General features: G+C 45.1%; 1 protein-coding gene across 6 annotated transcripts in view; it reads left to right on the top strand.

Moving 5' to 3' along the window:
• Positions 1-4,064: 4,064 nt before the first annotated feature.
• Positions 4,065-20,158, top strand: part of TBC1D22B (TBC1 domain family member 22B) — a 911,570-nt gene continuing 895,476 nt past the window's right edge. Inside the window, exons 1-2 of one of the 6 annotated variants that reach the window (XM_040337614.1) lie at positions 4,065-4,346; positions 4,517-4,561. In XM_040337614.1, the coding sequence (XP_040193548.1) occupies positions 4,294-4,346; positions 4,517-4,561 (98 nt within the window). In that variant the 5' untranslated portion in view covers positions 4,065-4,293. Of the gene's footprint in view, positions 4,392-4,516; positions 4,562-20,158 lie in introns of all 6 variants that reach the window. The other 5 variants (XM_040337609.1, XM_040337613.1, XM_040337610.1 and 2 more) reach the window with 5 other exon arrangements.

Raw genomic sequence — 20,158 nt, 5'->3', positions numbered from 1 at the left:
GCGGATATTGGCAGGTCCCCGTAAAAGAGGAAGATCGTAAAAAACGGCCTTTATCGCCCTTCTGGGACTATTCGAGTTCAATCGGATGCCCTTTGGCCAATGCCCCCAGTACGTTCCAACGGCTAATGGAACGTTGCCTGGGAGACTTGAACTTTGAATCCGTCCTGATTTATTTAGATGACATTATTATCTTCTCCAGAACATTTGAGAACCATTTGCTACATCTGGATCAAGTCCTCCAGCGGCTGGCCCAGTACGGCCTTCGGCTTAAACCGAAAAAATGTCATCTCATGAAAACCAAAATCCAGTATTTAGGGCATGTGGTCGAGGCAAAGGGGGTGTCCCCCGATCCGGACAAAATTCAGGCTGTACAGGCATGGACAAGCCCTAAAACAGTAACAGAGCTACGCTCCTTCTTGGGACTTGTGGGTTACTACCTCAGATTCATTCCAAACTTTGCTACTATTGCAGCCCCCCTTGACCCAGTTGCTGTGCGGACAGCCTGTTTAGCGGAAGGGTAAATCTTCTCCCAGCATCATTGACAGTTGGGGGGCAGCACAAAGTGAGGCATTAGAGGCTCTCAAGGCGCAGCTGACTTCTGCACCCATATTGGCCTACGCTGACTACCGTAAACCCTTCTGGGTGTACACCGATGCCAGCCTTCAAGGATTGGGGGCTGTGCTTGCTCAGGAGCTAGATGGAACTAAGCAGGTGATCGCTAATGCAAGTCGGAGCTTGCGCCCTACCGAACGTAATCCGGTCAACTACAGTTCTTTTAAACTTCAGCTGTTAGCGGTAGTCTGGGCAGTCACTGAAAAGTTTGCTGAGAACTTAGTGAGTGGCCGGGTGGACATATACACTGACAACAATCCTTTTGCCTACCTAGAGACGGCAAAGTTGGGTGCCCTGGAACAACGCTGGGTGGCACGACTGGCCCGGTTCAGCTATACCATTCACTACAAGCCAGGGCGCTCCAATGGTAATGCTGACGCCCTTTCTCGATTTCCCTTTGACCGGTCTCAGGATGATCTGGATCAACAACTCGAAGGGGATGAGGTCGTTCCCTCCGGGATCAACATGCAGGAGCAACTGGCCTCAATGACTCTGCAAAGTGATCAGGGCCCATCAGGGGGGCCAGAAATTCACACTCCTCGAGAATGGATGCAACTCCAGCAGAACGATCCTGACATGGATCAGCTCATTAGATACTGGGACAGGAATCGGAAGCCAGATTCCAGGGAGCGAAGGAGGCTCTCACCGACTTTGTGCCAGCTTCCAAAGCAGTGGGATCTGCTGGAAAGATATAATGGACCCTTATACCGACAAGCACGGATTCCTGGGGAGCCGCGAGTTATTCATCAGCTGGTTATCCCTCAATCGGAGGCCTTGGAGGTTTATCGAATCTTTCACCGGATTGGAGGACACTTCTGTACGTAACGGACGGAGGCCCTTGTTTGTAAGTACATATTTTGTCCGGGACTGTCTAAGTGGGTGCAAAAGGCATGTCAGGAGTGTCAGAGTTGTGCCATCCACAAAGGGAGAACAGAGAAAACTACCCCTCTGGTGGTGAGAATGGGAGAACCCTTTGAATTACTGACCATGGACTTCCTGACAGTGTCTGACACATCTTCAGGGTATCGCTATGCCTTGGTGTTTGTGGACCACTTCTCTAAGTTCGCCATCATAGTGCCAACTAAAGATCAAACTGCCGCCACCACGGCTAAACTGTTCTGGACCCATGTAGTCCAGACCTATGGGTGCCCCAAAAGGATTCTGTCGGACCAAGGGCCGAACTTTGAGTCTATAAGTTATATTCTGAACTCTGTCGTCTTAGTGGTATTCGGAAGTCGCATACTACTCCTTACCACCCCCAAGGAAATGGGGCCTGTGAACGCTTTACTTGCACCTTGTTGGGATTAATTTGCACCTTGGAGCAAGAGCATCGAGAACGGTGGCCGCAGTATGTAGGAGATGTTGTTTGGGCTTACAATCAGACTGTGCATAGAGCCACCGGTTATACTCCTAATTTTCTGATGTTTGGGCGGTATGGCCGGTTGCCGGTGGATTTACTACTGGAAACTCCAGTGGGTCCGAGATCACTGGCACCACCTGGATCAAGCCAAACAGATAGTGCTGGGGAAGCACCAGGATTTAGCAGAGGAAAGTGCTGTCCAATTGTTGCCACTTGCGCCGGGAGACAGAGTCTTGGTGAGGAATCCCAAACACCTGAGAGGCAGCAAGCTGGAGCCTAAGTGGGAGCCATGTCCGTATCGAGTCGAACACCAACCTTTTGCGGGGCGGCCTGTGTATGATCTGGTCTCAGAGAAGCCAGATGGGCCTCACACAAGGCTACATTGTAATCTCCTTCATCCCTGTGTGTTTAGTGCGGAGTCATGAATGGATAATCCTGTTCCTGTCTTTCCCCCGTCTGCTAGACGGGACTTCAACCAGGAAATCCTCAACAGTGACTCTGCAACATAGTGTTTGCCCCCTCTGCCGACAGTAGAGAGCTTATCCCCAGCTGAAGGAGGCACAGAGAACCAGGCTACTGTAACTGAATGGGACTCGCTAGCGAGGGAACCAGATGTGCAAGTTACCCCCATCCCTGAGGAGGATGACCCTCTTCGAAGTTTCGCTTCCCAAAGCGTATGACACAGGGACTGAAACCTATCTGCTATGCTGATTATGCCTTGAACTGTTGTTTTGCTTATTGACTTGCTGTTATATCGCACTGTGGTATTTGTCTCTCCCTAGGTAATGCAAGGGATTGCACTTCTTAAAGGGGGGGGGGGAATGTAGGCAGCTGTCAGTGATAGGGCAGCCTAGTTGGCTGCAAGAGCAAGTAGTTTAGTAATCATATGTATTCACACTGCAGTCGTGTTGTTATGTTTATGTATGTACTTATGTTTAACATTATGGACCTCTAGAGTGTCTCCAACACCATTTTGAAGAAGCCCGGTGTCCTGATAGGCCACACGAGATCTCGGCGGCCATTTTGGGGGTGGTTTTCCTTATATAGAAAAGCTCTGGCAGGTTTTAGTCAGTTCTCGGGGTACATGCAGATTGAGACAGAGATCCTGCTGGAAGGATAGTTCAGGGGTCCTACGGAGTCCTGCAGTGTTAACCCTGGTCGGGTGTAAGACGCCTAGCTGCTGCCGACAAACCGGTGTCCCATCTCCTCCACTACGCAGTAAACGCTGGGGTATATAGTGTGCCATTAAGAAGGAAGTGTCTCTGGGACTCAGGAGTCCACATCGCTCAGAACAACAGTATCTGTACTGCCTATTTGTATTTCCAGGCCTGAAGAGGAACTATTTACTGTTCTATTGTAATGACTGTTACCACTACCACCCCACAGTAATAAACGTGTTTTGTTCAGAGAACTTTACGTGTGTCTCCCTCTGTGAATCGTCACACCCTGATCCCGCTTACATGCGACCTGCTCATGCAGATATACTGTGACATTGCGGCGGACAAATCTGACTCAAAATTACACTTTTTGGGGACCAGTGACATTATTATATTGATCAGTGCTATAGAAATGCACTGATCAATGTAAAAATGACACTGGCAGAGAAGAGGTTAACACTAGGTGGGGGGGGGGCAATCAAGGGGTTAACTGTGTTCCCTCAGTCAGCGGCCGGAGGGGGGTACGAGGACCGCTATGCATACTAGCTCATTATGCCTTTGTCTTGCAGGTTTTTTTTTTTTTTTAGGGTTTAACAGAAAGTGCAAAAGCTCCCAAAAATATCTTGTATTTATGCAAATCTCAGGCTCCACTTTCTGTTTGTTACATTAAAGTTAATTTAAAAAGAAAAAGGTGGGGTTGTGGGGGTAAAAGGTAGAGTCGCGGAGGCCACATGTTTCCTGTGACAGTGGATCTCCAGCTGCAGAGATTCACAATAACGTTCAGTAAAAAAAAAAATGGAGTGGAGGCCACATGCTTCCTGTCATTAGTGCAGCTCCACTCTGCAGCCAGACCCCCTTTGGTTATACCTGGACCTGAAAAAACAGTCGGCGCATGCGCGGCTTAGACGCGCGAACAGCAGTTTAGTGACGCGTAATCAACGGAAGTGACGAGTCGAGGCTCTTCGTAAATCGAGAGAAATTTTTTGCAATTACATTTGAAGTCGGACGTCAAATGCGAATAGTCACCAGCAGGGGGAGCGCATCCAAAAACAAGGCTGACCTGATTCTTTCCGGGTTCCACTCCTTCTGTTGTGTACTTGGTTGCCTGTCATGGTGGAAGTGGTTAAGTGTTCTTAGCAGGTGGGTATTGACAAGGCCAACGGGATGTCAGAGAATAGGCGGCAGTTCTGGAAGAGGAGTTCTAAAGTACCGGGAAGGTTCGTTTACAGTGACCTGTGTATCGTGTAAATGTCAGCCAATCGGTAACTGTTTTGATGTTCTAGTCTTCTGTCTAATTGATTCTGAATGTTTATGTGTACGATTATTTAACGGTTTCCCACAAAGAGGTCCTAACTAGCACGTTTATCTGTATTTCTCTTTTTGTCAGTATACTGCCTGTATATGGTGCCCAGCAACCACCACTAGATAAGAGGTAAGGTTTTATTCTCTTCTTTTTTTTTTTTTTTTTTCTACATGCGCTATCCTTTCTTTAATACAAACGTGCAAGTGTTAACACTCTTGTCTGTGCTTTTTGAGTTGTTTTTCATTTATCTTGGCAGGTAAAAGTCCCAAACCCTACTTTCATTTCACCTGTCCATGTGTGCCCCCCCCTTTATTTAACCACTTCCTTACTGGGCACTTAAACCCCCTTCCTGTCCAGAGGACTTTTTGCGATTCGGCACTGCGTCGCTTTAACTGACAATTGCGCGGTCGTGCGACGTGGCTCCCAAACAAAATTGACGTCCTTTTTTTTCCCACAAATAGAGCTTTCTTTTGGTGGTATTTGATCACCTCTGCGGTTTTTATTTTTTGCGCTATAAACAAAAATAGAGCGACAATTTTGAAAAAAAAATAATTTTTTTTAATTGTTGCTGTAATAAATGGCTCAATTTTTAAAAAAAAAAACATTTTTTATCCTCCGTCTAGGCCGATACATATTCTACATATTTTTAGTAAAAAAAAAAAAAAAATCGCAATAATCGACTGGTTTGCGCAAAAGTTATAGCGCCTATAAAATAAGGGACAGAATTATTATTTTTTTTATTTTTTACTAGTAATGGCGGTGATCTGCGATTTTTATTGCGACTGCGACATTATGGCGGACACATCGGACACTTTGATACATTTTTGGCGCCATTCACATTTATACTGCAATCAGTGCTATAAATATGCACTAATTACTGTATAAATGTGACTGGCAGGGAAGGGGTTAACACTAGGGGGTGAGGAAGGGGTTAAATGTGTACCCTAATTAGTGTTCTAACTGTGGGGGAAGGGGGGTGACTGGGGGGGTGACCGATCTGTGTCTCTATGTACAAGAGACACAGATCCGTCTCCTCTCTCCCCTGACAGCACCGCTGTCTGCGAGAGCCGGGAATGAGAGATGATCTCATATGTAAACATATGAGATCATCTCTCATTGGCCGCACAGATCGCCTAGGAAACGGCCACTCCGATTGGCCGTTCACGGCGATCTGTGACTGGCTGTGTCCAAGGGACACGGCCAGCACAGCAGTTCCCCGCTGCGCGCTCGGGAGCGCGGAAATGAGCGGCCGTCAATAGTCGTACGGCCGTAGGGAAGTGGTTAAAAAAAAAAAAGCAGCAAAGCATGATCAGTTTTAATTCTATACAGTAAAATACTTTCAGGCTGGGTTCACTAGTGTGAATTGGATGTGGATTTCACGCATCCAATTCGCATGACAGAAGAGTGTTCCTGGTGTTTTGTCAGATATGACGACCCGTCCAGAATTGGTAATGGAAGTGACGTTCCGGCGCCGCCATCTTGCTACACCCCGCACTCCTCCATAGTAAAGATACTCAGAGGGGGGAAAGCAGACATCTTGTAACACCCACCGAAGTTTTGCATTTGGCACTTATATTTAACAGTAAGGCCCCATGCACACTAGACACTATTACAAACGCCTCTAATCTCAGCTTTTCAAAGGCAAAAACCGTCATTTAAAACGCCCGTTTTTGCCGCGAATTGCGCAGCGTTTTGCCGCGATTTGCGGCGTTTTACCATGATTTGCGGCTGTCAGCGTTTATCCCCAAAACACTGTAGACCCTCTCCAAGCTCAGAATCAAACTATTTGTCCTGCGTTTTGCATCTAAAACGCAAAAGCTGAAAGCTTCTGAACGTTTGGAAAAACGGCCCTAAACCCAACTGCTTTGAAACGCCAAAAAAACGTGATCGTGTGCATGGACACATAGGATAACATTAAATGTGTTCAGGGGCAGTTGAAAAAAATGCCCAAATGCCTCTGAACTCGAGTTTAGCAGCGTCTCGTGTGCATGGGGCCTAAAGTGATCTTATATACTTAAATGCAGTACTTAGAAGTCCATCTAAGTGGTTAGACATTGAATTTTGAAAGCAGCGAACTTCAGTCAGATTAGCAAACCTTGCCGCTGCTTTTTAAATTCAACATCATAACAGTGAGATGGATTTCTAAGTACTGGATTTTAGTATATAAACTCTACTGTTAAATCTAAGTGTCAAATGCAAAACTATGGTGGGTGTAACAAGATGTCTGCTTTCCTCCTTCTCAGAGTATCCTTACTATGGAGGAGTGCGGGGTGTAGCAAGATGGTGGCGACGAAACGTCGCTTCCGTTACCAATTATTATGGGTCGCCATATCTGCCGAAACACCGGCTCTCAATGGAGCCGGTTTACACATCTCCTCTGTGGAGTGAATTCCACAAGGGTCCTGTGACTTTAGCTCCGTTTTCAGATCCAAATTCGGGCCAGATTCCTCCCTGAAATGGATAACAGGGAAGCACCGGGCCCCTGCTGTGTGCCGCATGCGAATTAAAGGGGTTGTAAAGGTTCGCTTTTTATTTTCGAAATGGGTTCCTTTAAAGTGGAGGTTCCCCTAAAAATAAACTTTTAACATTGCATTTCCCACATTAATGACAATTAGAATCGGCTGGTTTTATAAAAAAAAAACGTCCGTACGTACCGTTTGCTATATGCGTTCTCACCGCCGCTTCCGGGTATGATGGTGGGGCTGGGCTTTCCTAATTGATGGACAGGCATCCGACCGACGCATACATCGCGTCGCGAGATGCCAAAAGAAGCGGCTCTATACGGCGCATGTTGGTGCGGCTCTATACGGCGCATGCGCACCGACGTTCGGCTTCTTTCGGCATCTCGTGACGCGATGTATGCGTCGGTCGGATGCCTGTCCATCAATTAGGAACGCCCATCCCCGACCATCATACCCGGAAGCGGTGGTGAGAACGCATATAGCAAACGGTACATACGGACGTTTTTTTTTTAATAAAACCAGCCGATTCTAATTGTCATTAATGTGGGAAATGCAATGTTAAAAGTTTATTTTTAGGGGAACCTCCACTTTAAACCAGTGCATTGTTGGCTCACTAACATTTTCCTTCGATTTCCCTTCTAAATGTTTTTTTTCTTTGTCTGAATTTCTCACTTCCTGTTCCTCTTCAGTAAGCTTGCCCCCATCATCCGAGCTGGTCTGGCTGGGGGTTAGTCAGCCAGAACAGCTTACTGAGGAGGAACAGGAAGTGGGAAATTCGGACAAAGAAAACGAAAAAAAAAATACATTTTAGAAGGGAAATCGAAGGAAAGGGTTAGTGAACCAACAATGTACTAGCTTAAAGGAACATATTTAGAAATTAAAAAACAAACCTTTTATAACCCCTTTAAGTGTGAACCCCTATCCTTTGTCTGTCTGATCTGTAGTTGCCATCTGATCAGTTATGACAGCAGCCATTTAATAGCTCGACAGTTCTGTTGCGAGCACAAACGACTGTCACCCTTCTCGGCACCTTCTCTGATTTAACGTTTATACAGTAATCAACTTGGCAAATCAAACACGTTCCTTGGTTGACTATCCAATTTATTTTTTGAACTTGGTGGCTTTAATATTAGGGGTGCCAAAAATAATCGCTGCATCGCAATTCGGGTGTCCCCGATGCGGCATCGATGCATGCGACTGGGAAAATCGATTACCGGGATGATGCCTGCAGCTACAGGCATCATCCTGATGTGTGTGTGTGTGTGTTGTTTGTTTGTTTGTTTGTTTTTCAGATCTGGCGATCGGCTTTCCAGTGATAACAACCGATGCAGATAAAAGCCACTCGGTTGTTATCCCGGAGGAGCGGTAGTGGACACAACGTCCCTTCCCGTTTATTTGACTGCCAATGGAGCCAGTTTAAAAAATAAATAAATAATACAGTATTTAGAATTGATGTTTTTGGCGATCTGAATAATTGGAAGTGCAAAGGAGGGATTTGAGATCCCCAAATTTCTCCATAAAGAGTTCCTGTCACCACCTATGTCTGTCACAAAGGATGTTTACATTCCTTGTGACCGCAATAAATGTGATCAAACATTGTGTTTAAAAAAATAGTAATTTTTCCAAGTAGCTGTGCTGGAAGATGAAGGGGAAAATTAATGATATGTCTATCTATTTTTAGATAATCTTTTATTTTTATTTAACCACTTTTGAACTGGAAGGATTTACCCCCTCAATGACCAGGCCATTTTAATGTATGGTTGAACTGACAATTGTGCAACGCTGTACCTAAACAAAATTTACGTTTTTTTCCCCCCCTTAAATAGAGCTTTCTTTTGGTGGTATTTGATCACCTCTGTGGTTTATAATTGCGCTACAAACAAAAAAAGAAAAAAAGTTTTTTAAATTTTTTTTTTTTTGCTATAATACCCTCCCAAAAAATTATACAAGTTTCAGTTTAGGCTACTATTTATGGACATAAATGACAAACAAGACATACATAAACTGTACTCGTCCGGATGTATTAGTTTAGCCCAAGTTTGCACACAATTCCAATTGGAGTAGTAATTTTCCTTGTGGGAGAAAAGGAGAGAATTACTCTCTAAGTGAAGCCAATTTGTGTGATTCACTAAGGGCTAATCCAAGTGTGGAAAAGGAGGGGAAGGAAGGAGAGCATCATGGATTATCACATTCAAAGACATAAATCATGTCACAGTGTGTGATCACTTGTTGTGGACTATTGCTAGTTGGCAGCACTTGAAATTTTTGATCCTGGTGTGTAGAGGGGGACACTAAAAGTAATTGTCCATAGGGGCTGCCAACAGTACTGAAGGGTTCAGTTTGGGTTGCACACTTGTTCAATCAAGCATTTGGACCTCCAAAAAATATAGTCCTATTGGCCCAACCTAGACATGTCAGGTTCAAGATTAATTTTAGAAGTGCCAATGAAATTAATTCCTTAATCAACACGGATTGTGCTGAGTCACATTGACAATATCCAACATTCAGCAAGTAGTTAATGGCACCACATGGTTGACAGCTTGAGATGGTAGCATCAGTAAACGGTAAGTTTAAACAGGTATGTTCAATCGTGCATTACCGCCGTCTCTTCTGTGTCACTGTCAGTGATAGCAGCTGCTTGTCCATGCCACTACTTGCTGGGGCTATTTACGCATCCACACTGCGTTGGGGTGAGGGGGGAGGAGAGAGGAGAGAGGAGTAATCGCCCAGTTTCCACTTTGGAGCTTCAATAGTTCCAGCAGTATTCGGAGTGTCTGATCACATTGGGAAGACTCCTACAAGTGTCCAGTCTTCACGGTTAACCCCGCCAGCATGGCACGGGCTCCGTAGTGTCCCGGCTTCCTCCGGTCACTCCGCGCCTGGTAACGTCACGTGACGGTACAGGGTAGTGACGTCAACGCGTTTCACTGTACTCTATTCTTCTCGGATGTTCCCAATGGCTCCTGCTGCTGTCAATCAAATCTAATGACGTGGGGGGCGGGGCAGAGTCTGGCATTTTGCGTCTATGGACGCAAATGCTGGACTCGGGAGCGTGACTGAAAGGTAACCTATTCTCTCTCTCTCTCCCCCCCCCCCCCCCCTACCCGGGAGAGCGCTTCTCTTAGGGGGTTATACAATGTGGGGATCTACCAGCGCCGCCAGAGGACCACAGAAGTCGAGTGATTGGGGCCACTTTGTGCAAAACTAACTGCGGTGTGGAGGTAAGTTATGAGATGTTGTTGTTGTTGTTATTTAAAAAAAACAAAGCCTTATAATCACTTTAATGATAGGTTGGCAGGTTTAGATCCTTCCACTTCAAAGCAGCTTCAGAGTTTGAGGAAGCTGTTAGCTCTGCTAGATATCTAGAAATTTATGAATTTTTAAAAGTTGTCTATACTTCTGAGCAGATGGAGGTTCCACAGCAGACCAGTCGATCATTCTCTAAAATACATGATCCTTTCTGAGTGGAAGGAACCGCTGCACGTCCGGCCACCCGTGATCGTGTGTATCCCTGTTCTGTCAGGGGAGAGGAGATGGATCGTTTGTTCCTAGTAGGTAGGAACAGCGGTATGTCTCCTCCCCCAGTCAGTCCCATTCCCCCCCCCCCCCCCACAGTAAGAAATGCTCAGGAGGGAACACATTTACCCCCTTGATTGCCCCCTCGTGTTAACCCCTTCCCTACCAGTGACATTTACATAGTAATCGGTGCATTTTCATTGCACTGATCTCTGTATAAATGTCAATGGTCCCAAAAATGTCAAGTGTCTGATCTGTCTGCCGCAATGTTGCAGTACTAGTTAAAAAAAAAAAAAAAAGACAAATCTTTCCCAAAGTTTGTAGACTCTATAACTTTTGCACAAACCAATCAATATACGCTTATTGTGATTTTTTTCAAAAAATATGTAGAAGATTATTAATTTTTTTTTTTATGTGTGTGTGTGTGTATGTATGTATGTATGTGTGTATGTATGTGTGTATATATATATATACATACATACATACATACATACATACATACATACATACATACATACATACATACATACATACATACATACATACACATACACATACACATACACATACACATACACATACACACACATGGCTCGACAAATCCCGGTCGCCATGGTGACTAGAAATAGGGTCCTGGCGACTTGGCTTGGAAGGGGGGGCAAAAAAAAATGTTGTTTTTTGTGAGCTGGCACCATCTGGTGGTGAACCGTTGGTATTACAAGTTATTACCACCAGATGTGTAAGCTGGCCCCATCTGGTGGTGGCTGTTGGTATTACAAGTTAAGCATTACAAGTTAACCACTTGACAACTGGGCACTTAAACACCCTTAATAACCAGACCAATTTTCAGCTTTTGGTGCTCTCATGTTTTGAATGACAATAACTCAGTCATACAACACTGTAACTAAATGAAATTTTTGTCCTTTTTTTCCCACAAATAGAGCTTTCTTTTGGTGGTATTTGATCACCTCTGCGTTTTTTATTTTTTCCGCTATTAATGAAAAAAGAACGAAAATTTTGTAAAAAATGAATTTTTCCTCATACATTTGGCCTAAAATGCATACTGCTACATATTTTTGGTAAAAAAAAAATTTGGATATTATTTAGTCTGGGTGAAAGTTATAGGGTCTACAAGCTATGGTACCAATTTCTGAAAATTGAACAATTTGATCACACCTGAAGTACTGACAGCTTCTCTCATTTCTTGAGACCCTAACAAGCCAATAAAGTACAAATACCCCCCAAATGACCCCTTTTTGGAAAGTAGACATTCCAAGGTAGTTAGTAAGAGTCATAGTTAGTTTTTTGAAGTTGTCATTTGTTCCCACAATTCTTTGCAAAATCGAAATTTTTTTTTTCATACCAATATTGTCATTATAACAGGTTATTTCTCTCACATGGCATGTATATTCCACAAATGGCACCCCAAAATATATTCTGCTGCTCCTCCTGAGTATGGCGATACCACGTGTGAGACTTTTACACAGCGTGGCCACATACAGAGGCCCAACACCAAAGTAGCAACTTCAAGCATTCTAGGAGCATAAATTACACATCTAATCTCTCACCCACCTATTACACTTTTGAAGGCCCTGGAGCACCAGGACAATGGAAACGCCCACAAAGTGACCCCATTTTGGAAAGCTAACACCCCAACGTATAATCTATGAGGCATAATGAGTCTTTTGAACAGTTCATTTTTTTCCAGATGTTTTTGGAAAATGTGGAAAAAAATAAAAACGCATTTTTTTTTTACAGAAAGTTGTCCATTTCTAGGATATTTCCAACACATAGCATGTACATAGAAAAAATTACACCCCAAAATATATTCTGCTGCTCCTCCTGAGTATGGCGATACCACATGTGTGAGACTTTTACACAGCGTGGCCACATACAGAGGCCCAACATCCAAGAAGCACCATCAGGTGTTCTAGGGACATAAATTACACATCCAATTTCCTTACAATCTATCACATTTTTGAAGGGCCTTCATATTTCTAACACAGCATGTACATACCAAGAATTACACCCTAAAATACATTCTGCTGAGTAATGGGTAAAAAAAAAAGAAGATTACCTGTGGTTTTAGTAGTGCAATTGTCCACAGAAGGAGAGCCCCGATCCAGGCAGCAGGCAGGGACGTGGTCACTGGTCAGCGACAGTGAATGGAATTGTCCAGGCAGCAGGCAGCAGGCAGGAATATTGTCCATAGTCAGTACAGTGCCAGCAGTGGCAAAATATTTGTCCTGGTAGGAACATGGTCCAAGTAGCGGGCCATGGGTAGGGGAATGGGGACAGGGGTAGAGGCTTCTCCCACCCAAATCTCTTTGAAGCCTCCGGGCAACCAGACCCTAATCCGGGAATGAGAAAACTAAAAAATTAGTTTTTTCATCCAGAAAAACAATTCTGGAGCCCCTCACATATGTGAGACCCCTGTGTTCCCACTAGTATAGCAGGGTAAAAGATCAATCCAAGGGGCAGGCAAAAAACGTGGTCAAACAGTCCAGGGTCAGTTCCAGAGCAGGCAGAGGTAGGTACAGTTTAGGGTTAGGCAAAAGAGTGGTCGTATAACAAGCCAGGGTCAGTTCCAGAGAAGGCAGAGGTATGTTTAGGGTTAGGCAAAAGAGTGGTCGTATAACAGGCCATGGTCGGTTCCGGAGAAGGCAGAAGTATGTTTAGGGTTAGGCAAAAGAGTGGTCGTATAACAGGCCATGGTCGGTTCCGGAGAAGGCAGAGGTATGAGTGCAGTGGCATAAGGGGTGTGGGGGGGAAATTACAGGAAACTAGAATTGCGTTTACCATATGTCCCTAATAATGAAGAAACGTATGGTAACGGCGGAAACATGTTCCAATACAGAGGCCTGGTTGGGAAGGACAATCGGGACAGTAATACGTGGTGTCTTTTCGAATTCCTCTTCTGGAGCACACCCGGCACCTCTTCTGATTTCTGTGGCCTGTTTCACGGGAGGGGGTTTGCTCAGGAAAGTGACGCTCGTGCAGTCTGCTCACAGAATCAGAGCGAATATTTTCCGGATGGTTTTCAGGGTACAAAAGGGCGGTGATGACTTCTTCTTGATAGTCCAGATATGATACGGGGTTCTCGGATGATTTTTTGTAAATTACATAGGAATTGTAGAAGGCCAAACTAAAAAAATAAATGGACACTTTCTTATACCAGTGGCGGGATTTTCTTGTGGGCAGGTAGGGTTCTAACATCTGGTCATTGAAGTCCACTCCCCCCATGAACAAATTATAGTCATAGATGCATTTTGGTTTTTGGATTGGGCCGGTTCTTTTGGGGACTTCCACGTGGGTGTCATTGTGGATTGGTGAGAGCATGTGGACGTTCCGTTTGTCCCTCCACCTGACAGCCAATATCTCCTGGTTCCTCAATGCTGCAGACTCCCCTCGTCTGAGCTTTTGATCCACCAGTTTTTGCGGGAAGCCTTTCCTGTTGGGTCTTATTGTGCCACATGCTGGGGTATTCCGAAGGTAAAGACAGCGAAACGGGCAAGCTGGTGTAGAAATTATCCACATAAAGGTGGTATCCCTTTCCAAAGAGTGGATACATCAGATCCCAGACCACTTTTCCGCTGACTCCCATATACTCTGGACATTCAGGGGGATGCAGTTGGGAGTCCTTCCCTTCATACACCATGAATGAGTAGAGGTACCCTGTGGCTCTGTCGCAAAGCTTGTACATTTTGACCCCATATCGGGCTCTTTTGCTGGGGATGAACTGCTTGATGCCCAGCCTGCCTGAGAATTTGACAAGGGACTCGTCCACAGATATGTTCTGGTCAGGGGTATATAATTGGGGAAATTGTTGAGCGAAAAAATTTAGAAGTGGCCGAATTTTATATAGCTTGTCAAAAGCAGGGTCATTTCGGGGAGGGCACTGGGCGTTGTCGTTAAAGTGGAGGAACCGCATAATTATTAAATATCGGGATCTTGGCATAAGGGAGGAGAAGATTGGCATGTGGTGAATGGGTTTGGTGGACCAGTAGGAGTACAATTGGTTTTTTTTTTGAAAGTGCCATAGTAAAGGTTAGGCCTAAGAAAATTTTAAATTCGTCCACGGTTAGTTCTCTCCACTCAAAGGGGCGGGCATATCTGGAACCAGGGTTACTTCTTACGTACTGTTGTGCGTAGAGATTGCACTGGGCCACAATGAAGGATAGGAAATCTTCGGTGAAAAGTAAATTAAAAAAATTAATCATAGAAAAGTTTTCTGTGTTCACCTGGACACCTGGCTGGGCAGTGAAGGGGGGGATATTTGCTGCTCCGGAATTAGGGGGAAGCCACAGGGGGTTTTGAAGGCCATAGGGAAGGCTGACATGGCCCCTATCCCTTTGGGGCTGAGATGACACCCTACTGGTGCCTGGGCTTTGTTGCAGTGGCACAGCGCTTGGGGTGGACGGCACAGCGCTTGGGGTGGACGGCACAGCGCTTGGGGTGGACGGCACAGCGCTTGGGGTGGACGGCACAGCGCTTGGGGTGGACGGCACAGCGCTTGGGGTGGACGGCCCTGCGTGTCTGGGAGTAGGCCGCTTCTCCACGCCAGCACCCCTTTTTTTCCTGGGCACATGTTCTTCTTCAGATTCTGAATCGGACCCACTGTCTATAACGGGTTCATAGGCCGAATCAGAATCGGACAGAGACTCCTCGCTGCTCTCATCGCTCATGGCAAGTAGAAGATGTACGGCCTGCTCGCCGGTAAATAATTTTTTTGCCATACTGGTGGCTGGTGAGGCTGTACTGCAGAGTACTGTGGTGGCACTGGTGGACACAGGTGGGCACAGGCGGCACTTATTAGCACTGTAGTGGCACGGGTGTGGCTCTGGTGGGCACAGGCGGCACTGGTGGGCACAGGCGGCACAGGTGGCTCTGGTGGGCACAGGTGGCTCTGGTGTGCACAGGTGGCTCTGGTGTGCACCGATTAGCAGCACTGGTGGACACAGGCAGCACTGGTGGGCACAGGTGGCCGTGGTGGGCACAGGCGGCACTGGTGGGCGCAGGCGGCACTGGTGGGCGCAGGCGGCACTGGTGGGCGCAGGCGGCACTGGTGGGCGCAGGCGGCACTGGTGCGGCTCTGGTGACTGGTGCGGCTCTGGTGACACTGGTGCGGCTCTGGTGACACTGGTGCGGCTCTGGTGACACTGGTGCGGCTCTGGTGACACTGGTGCGGCTCTGGTGACACTGGTGCGGCTCTGGTGACACTGGTGCGGCACAGATGTGGCACTGTTGGGCACAGATGTGGCACTGTTGGGCACAGATGTGGCACTGTTGGGCACAGATGTGGCACTGTTGGGCACAGATGTGGCACTTTAGGGCACAGATGTGGCACTTTAGGGCACAGATGTGGCACTTTAGGGCACAGATGTGGCACTTTAGGGCACAGATGTGGCACTTTAGGGCACAGATGTGGCACTTTAGGGCACAGATGTGGCACTTTAGGGCACAGATTGGGCACTATAAACTCAGTTTATCTCCTCTTCTCTCCCGCTGATACTGTGAGAGGAGAGGAGGTAAACTTTCCCTGACCTCCTTTGTTTACATTGTGATCGCGCCGTCATTGGACGGCGCGATCACATGGTAAATGACCGTTGTTGCTGGTCATTTACCTAGATCTGTGTAGCGCCGGGTCTCATAGACCCGGCGCGCACAGAATTTTCTGTGTGCGCGCCCGAGGCGGCGCACATTGCTGCTTCTGCGGGGCGCCGTTTCAGAACGGCGACCCCCAGTTAAGCAACCACCTTGCCGCCGTTTCCAGACGGCGGCTGGTGGGGAAGTGGTTAAACAGCAATTCTAATGTAATTTTTCACTATTTTCACTGCCATCTTCTTCCCTCTAATTAGAACCCCCAAACATTATATATATTTTTTATCCTAACACCCTAGAGAATAAAATGGTGATCGTTGCAATACTTTCTGTCACGCCGTATTTGCGCAGCGGTCTTGCAAGCGCACTTTTTTGGGGAAAAAAATTACACTTTTTTTTAATTAAAAAATAAGACAACAGTAAAGTTATCCCCATTTTTTTAAATATTATGTTAGATAATGTTACGCCGAGTAAATTGATACCCAACATGTCACGCTTCAAAATTACGTCCGCTCGTGGAATGGCGTCAAACTTTTACCCTTTTATCTCCATAGGCAACGTTTAAAAAACTCTACAGGTTGCATGTTTTGAGTTACAAAGGAGGTCTAGGGCTAGAATTATTGCTCTCGCTCTACCAATCGCGGCGATACCTTACATGTGTGGTTTGAACACCGTTTACATATGCGGTCGCTGCTCAAGTATGTGTTCGCTTCTGCGCGCAAGCTCGTCAGGACGGGGCGCGTTTTCTGGCTCCTAACTTTTTTAGCTGGCTCCTAGATTCCAAGCAAATTTGTCAACCCCTGTGTGTGTGTGTGTGTGTGTGTGTGTGTGTGTGTGTGTGTGTGTGTGTGTGTGTGTATATATATATATATATATATATATATATATATATATATATATATATATATATATATACACAGGTCATTCTCAAAAAATTAGCATATTTTGATAAAGTTTATTATTTTCTGTAATGTACTGATAAACATTAGACTTTCATATATTTTAGATTCATTACACACAACTGAAGTAGTTCAAGCCTTTTATTGTTTTAATATTGATGATTTTGGCATACAGCTCATGAAAACCCCAAATTCCTATCTCAAAAAATTAGCATATCATGAAAAGGTTCTCTAAACGAGCTCTTAACCTAATCATCTGAATCAACAAATTAACTCTAAACACCTGCAAAAGATTCCTGAGGCTTTTAAAACTCCCAGCCTGGTTCATTACTCCAAACCGCAATCATGGGTAAGACTGCCGACCTGACTGCTGTCCAGAAGGCCATCATTGACACCCTCAAGCAAGAGGGTAAGACACAGAAAGAAATTTCTGAACGAATAGGCTGTTCCCAGAGTGCTGTATCAAGGCACCTCAGTGGGAAGTCTGTGGGAAGGAAAAAGTGTGGCAGAAAACGCTGCACAACGAGAAGAGGTGACCGGACCCTGAGGAAGATTGTGGAGAAGGACCGATTCCAGACCTTGGGTGACCTGCGGAAGCAGTGGACTGAGTCTAGAGTAGAAACATCCAGAGCCACCGTGTACAGGCGTGTGCAGGAAATGGGCTACAGGTGCCGCATTCCCCAGGTCAAGCCACTTTTGAACCAGAAACAGCGGCAGAAGCGCCTGACCTGGGCTACAGAGAAGCAACACTGGACTGTTGCTCAGTGGTCCAAAGTACTTTTTTCGGATGAAAGCAAATTTTGCATGTCATTCGGTAATCAAGGTGCCAGAGTCTGGAGGAAGACTGGGGAGAGGGAAATGCCAACATGCCTGAAGTCCAGTGTCAAGTACCCACAGTCAGTGATTGTCTGGGGTGCCATGTCAGCTGCTGGTGTTGGTCCACTGTGTTTTATCAAGGGCAGGGTGAATGCAGCTAGCTATCAGGAGATTTTGGAGCACTTCATGCTTCCGTCTGCTGAAAAGCTTTATGGAGATGAAGTTTTCATTTTTCAGCACGACCTGGCACCTGCTTACAGTGCCAAAACCACTGGTAAATGGTTTACTGACCATGGTATTACTGTGCTCAATTGGCCTGCCAACTCTCCTGACCTGAACCCCATAGAGAATCTGTGGGATATTGGGAAGAGAAAGTTGAGAGACGCAAGACCCAACACTCTGGATGAGCTTAAGGCCGCTACCGAAGCATCCTGGGCCTCCATAACACCTCAGCAGTGCCACAGGCTGATTGCCTCCATGCCACGCCGCATTGAAGCAGTCATTTCTGCAAAAGGATTCCCGACCAAGTATTGAGTGCATAACTGAACATAATTATTTGAAGGTTGACTTTTTGTTAATTAAAAACACTTTTCTTTTATTGGTTGGATGAAATATGCTAATTTTTTGAGATAGGAATTTTGGGTTTTCATGAGCTGTATGCCAAAATCATCAATATTAAAACAATAAAAAGGCTTGAACTACTTCAGTTGTGTGTAATGAATCTAAAATATATGAAAGTCTAATGTTTATCAGTACATTACAGAAAATAATGAACTTTATCACAATATGCTAATTTTTTGAGAATGACCTGTGTGTGTGTGTGTGTGTATGTGTATATATATATATATATACGGTCACCACCGTTTACGACCTTCCAAGACAGCTTATCGACACTCCAACCAACAGGACCCAATCCATCCCATTTTCCCAGAATCAAGACGAGACACGCAGCTCTGTACTTGTTCCAAAAATGAAGACTACTTTTAATGGTAACTTTCAGTCTTATATACAGTACAAGGCATGAAAGAAACAATCAACTCCCCACCCACACATCACACCGTGGGGGGCTTCAATCACATTATTTGAGCTAATTACTAAACATTCTAGACATGTCGGCGCCGGCCTATAATTATCATGATCTAATCACTGCACATTCCTTCATTAACCGAACTTAAACAAAACACCATCACACAATGATCTCTTCTCAATCCACATCCCTAGACAGACGTTCTGTCTCCGACAAGTACATTCCACACATAAACAGTATTTAGCGTACATAATTAGAGGTCTGGGAGCAGACCTGGATTAACACCTTTACACAATGGAAAATGAAATGTCTTCCAGAAGCCTGACTCAATTAACATGTCAACAGGCTATCCAGAGAGATGAGTCACTATTGACTGGTTGGGTCACAATTAACCAACAACTTGCAATCTCTCAAGATCCTGCAATATGAACTATCAGTGATGTCCCCTGTCCTGTAATTTAGGATATCATTTCTCAATCACCCTATGGCCCTATCGGACATAAGGTGACATAAGACTCCTTGGTGACGCCGGTACAGGAGTACCCCTCATCCTTAGAGTCTCTGCTTGTCCCGGGTCATTCTGTTATATATATATATATATATATATATATATATATATATATATATATATATATATATATATATATATATATATATATATATATATATATATATATATATATATATATGGCTGTGCAAATTAACTTTTAATTAATCGATTAATCTTTAATTTTTTCGATCGATCAAAATCTTTTTGATCGATTTAAACTTCTTTTGATTGGTACTCGCCTCGCCAGCTTCTGGGCCTTCAGGGAGTTCCGTCAGAGATCCAGTAACGTCACGGACACCGGCGGGTCTTGCCGTGTCCATCTGAAGGGCTCCTTTGCTGTGCCTTTATATTTGCACGCCGGCGGGACCTTACTATCTGCTACACGCAAGGGCTGTTACACTTCCCTCTATCAACCTGGGATTCTACAACCATCCACTGGGAGTTGTAATAGTTCCCTTCATGGGACATCTACATGCCGATGCACTGATGTTAACCTCTCCTCATCTGGGTTCAGCAGTGGTATCGTTGTACACATTTTTATACCAGTATCATTCTTAGCTACATGTTTTTATGACTGCTTTTGGTACCGTTTGGTATTACTCGCACCATTTTTACAGTTTATGTAGCTACATCGATTTTATCTCCAGTGCAATATTTATTTTGTTACCTACTAGAAGACTATAAAAGTATTAATGCTATTCCCATCAAGCGCTGCCTTTGTGTGTTTTGTATCCTGCTATCCATATTTCAGTGGTTGGTAGCTGCACTGGGAATCAGCCTGCAAGGAGATCAGCTAAAAGTAGTTGGATCTATATGTGCGTTATTAATCGAAATTAGTCGATTAAAAAAAAAACG

Source organism: Rana temporaria, chromosome 2, assembly GCF_905171775.1.
Source record: "Rana temporaria chromosome 2, aRanTem1.1, whole genome shotgun sequence".
Lineage (NCBI taxonomy): Eukaryota > Metazoa > Chordata > Amphibia > Anura > Ranidae > Rana > Rana temporaria.
The sequence above is the reverse complement of the archived record's forward strand: the minus strand, read 5'-3'. Positions and strand labels throughout refer to the sequence as shown.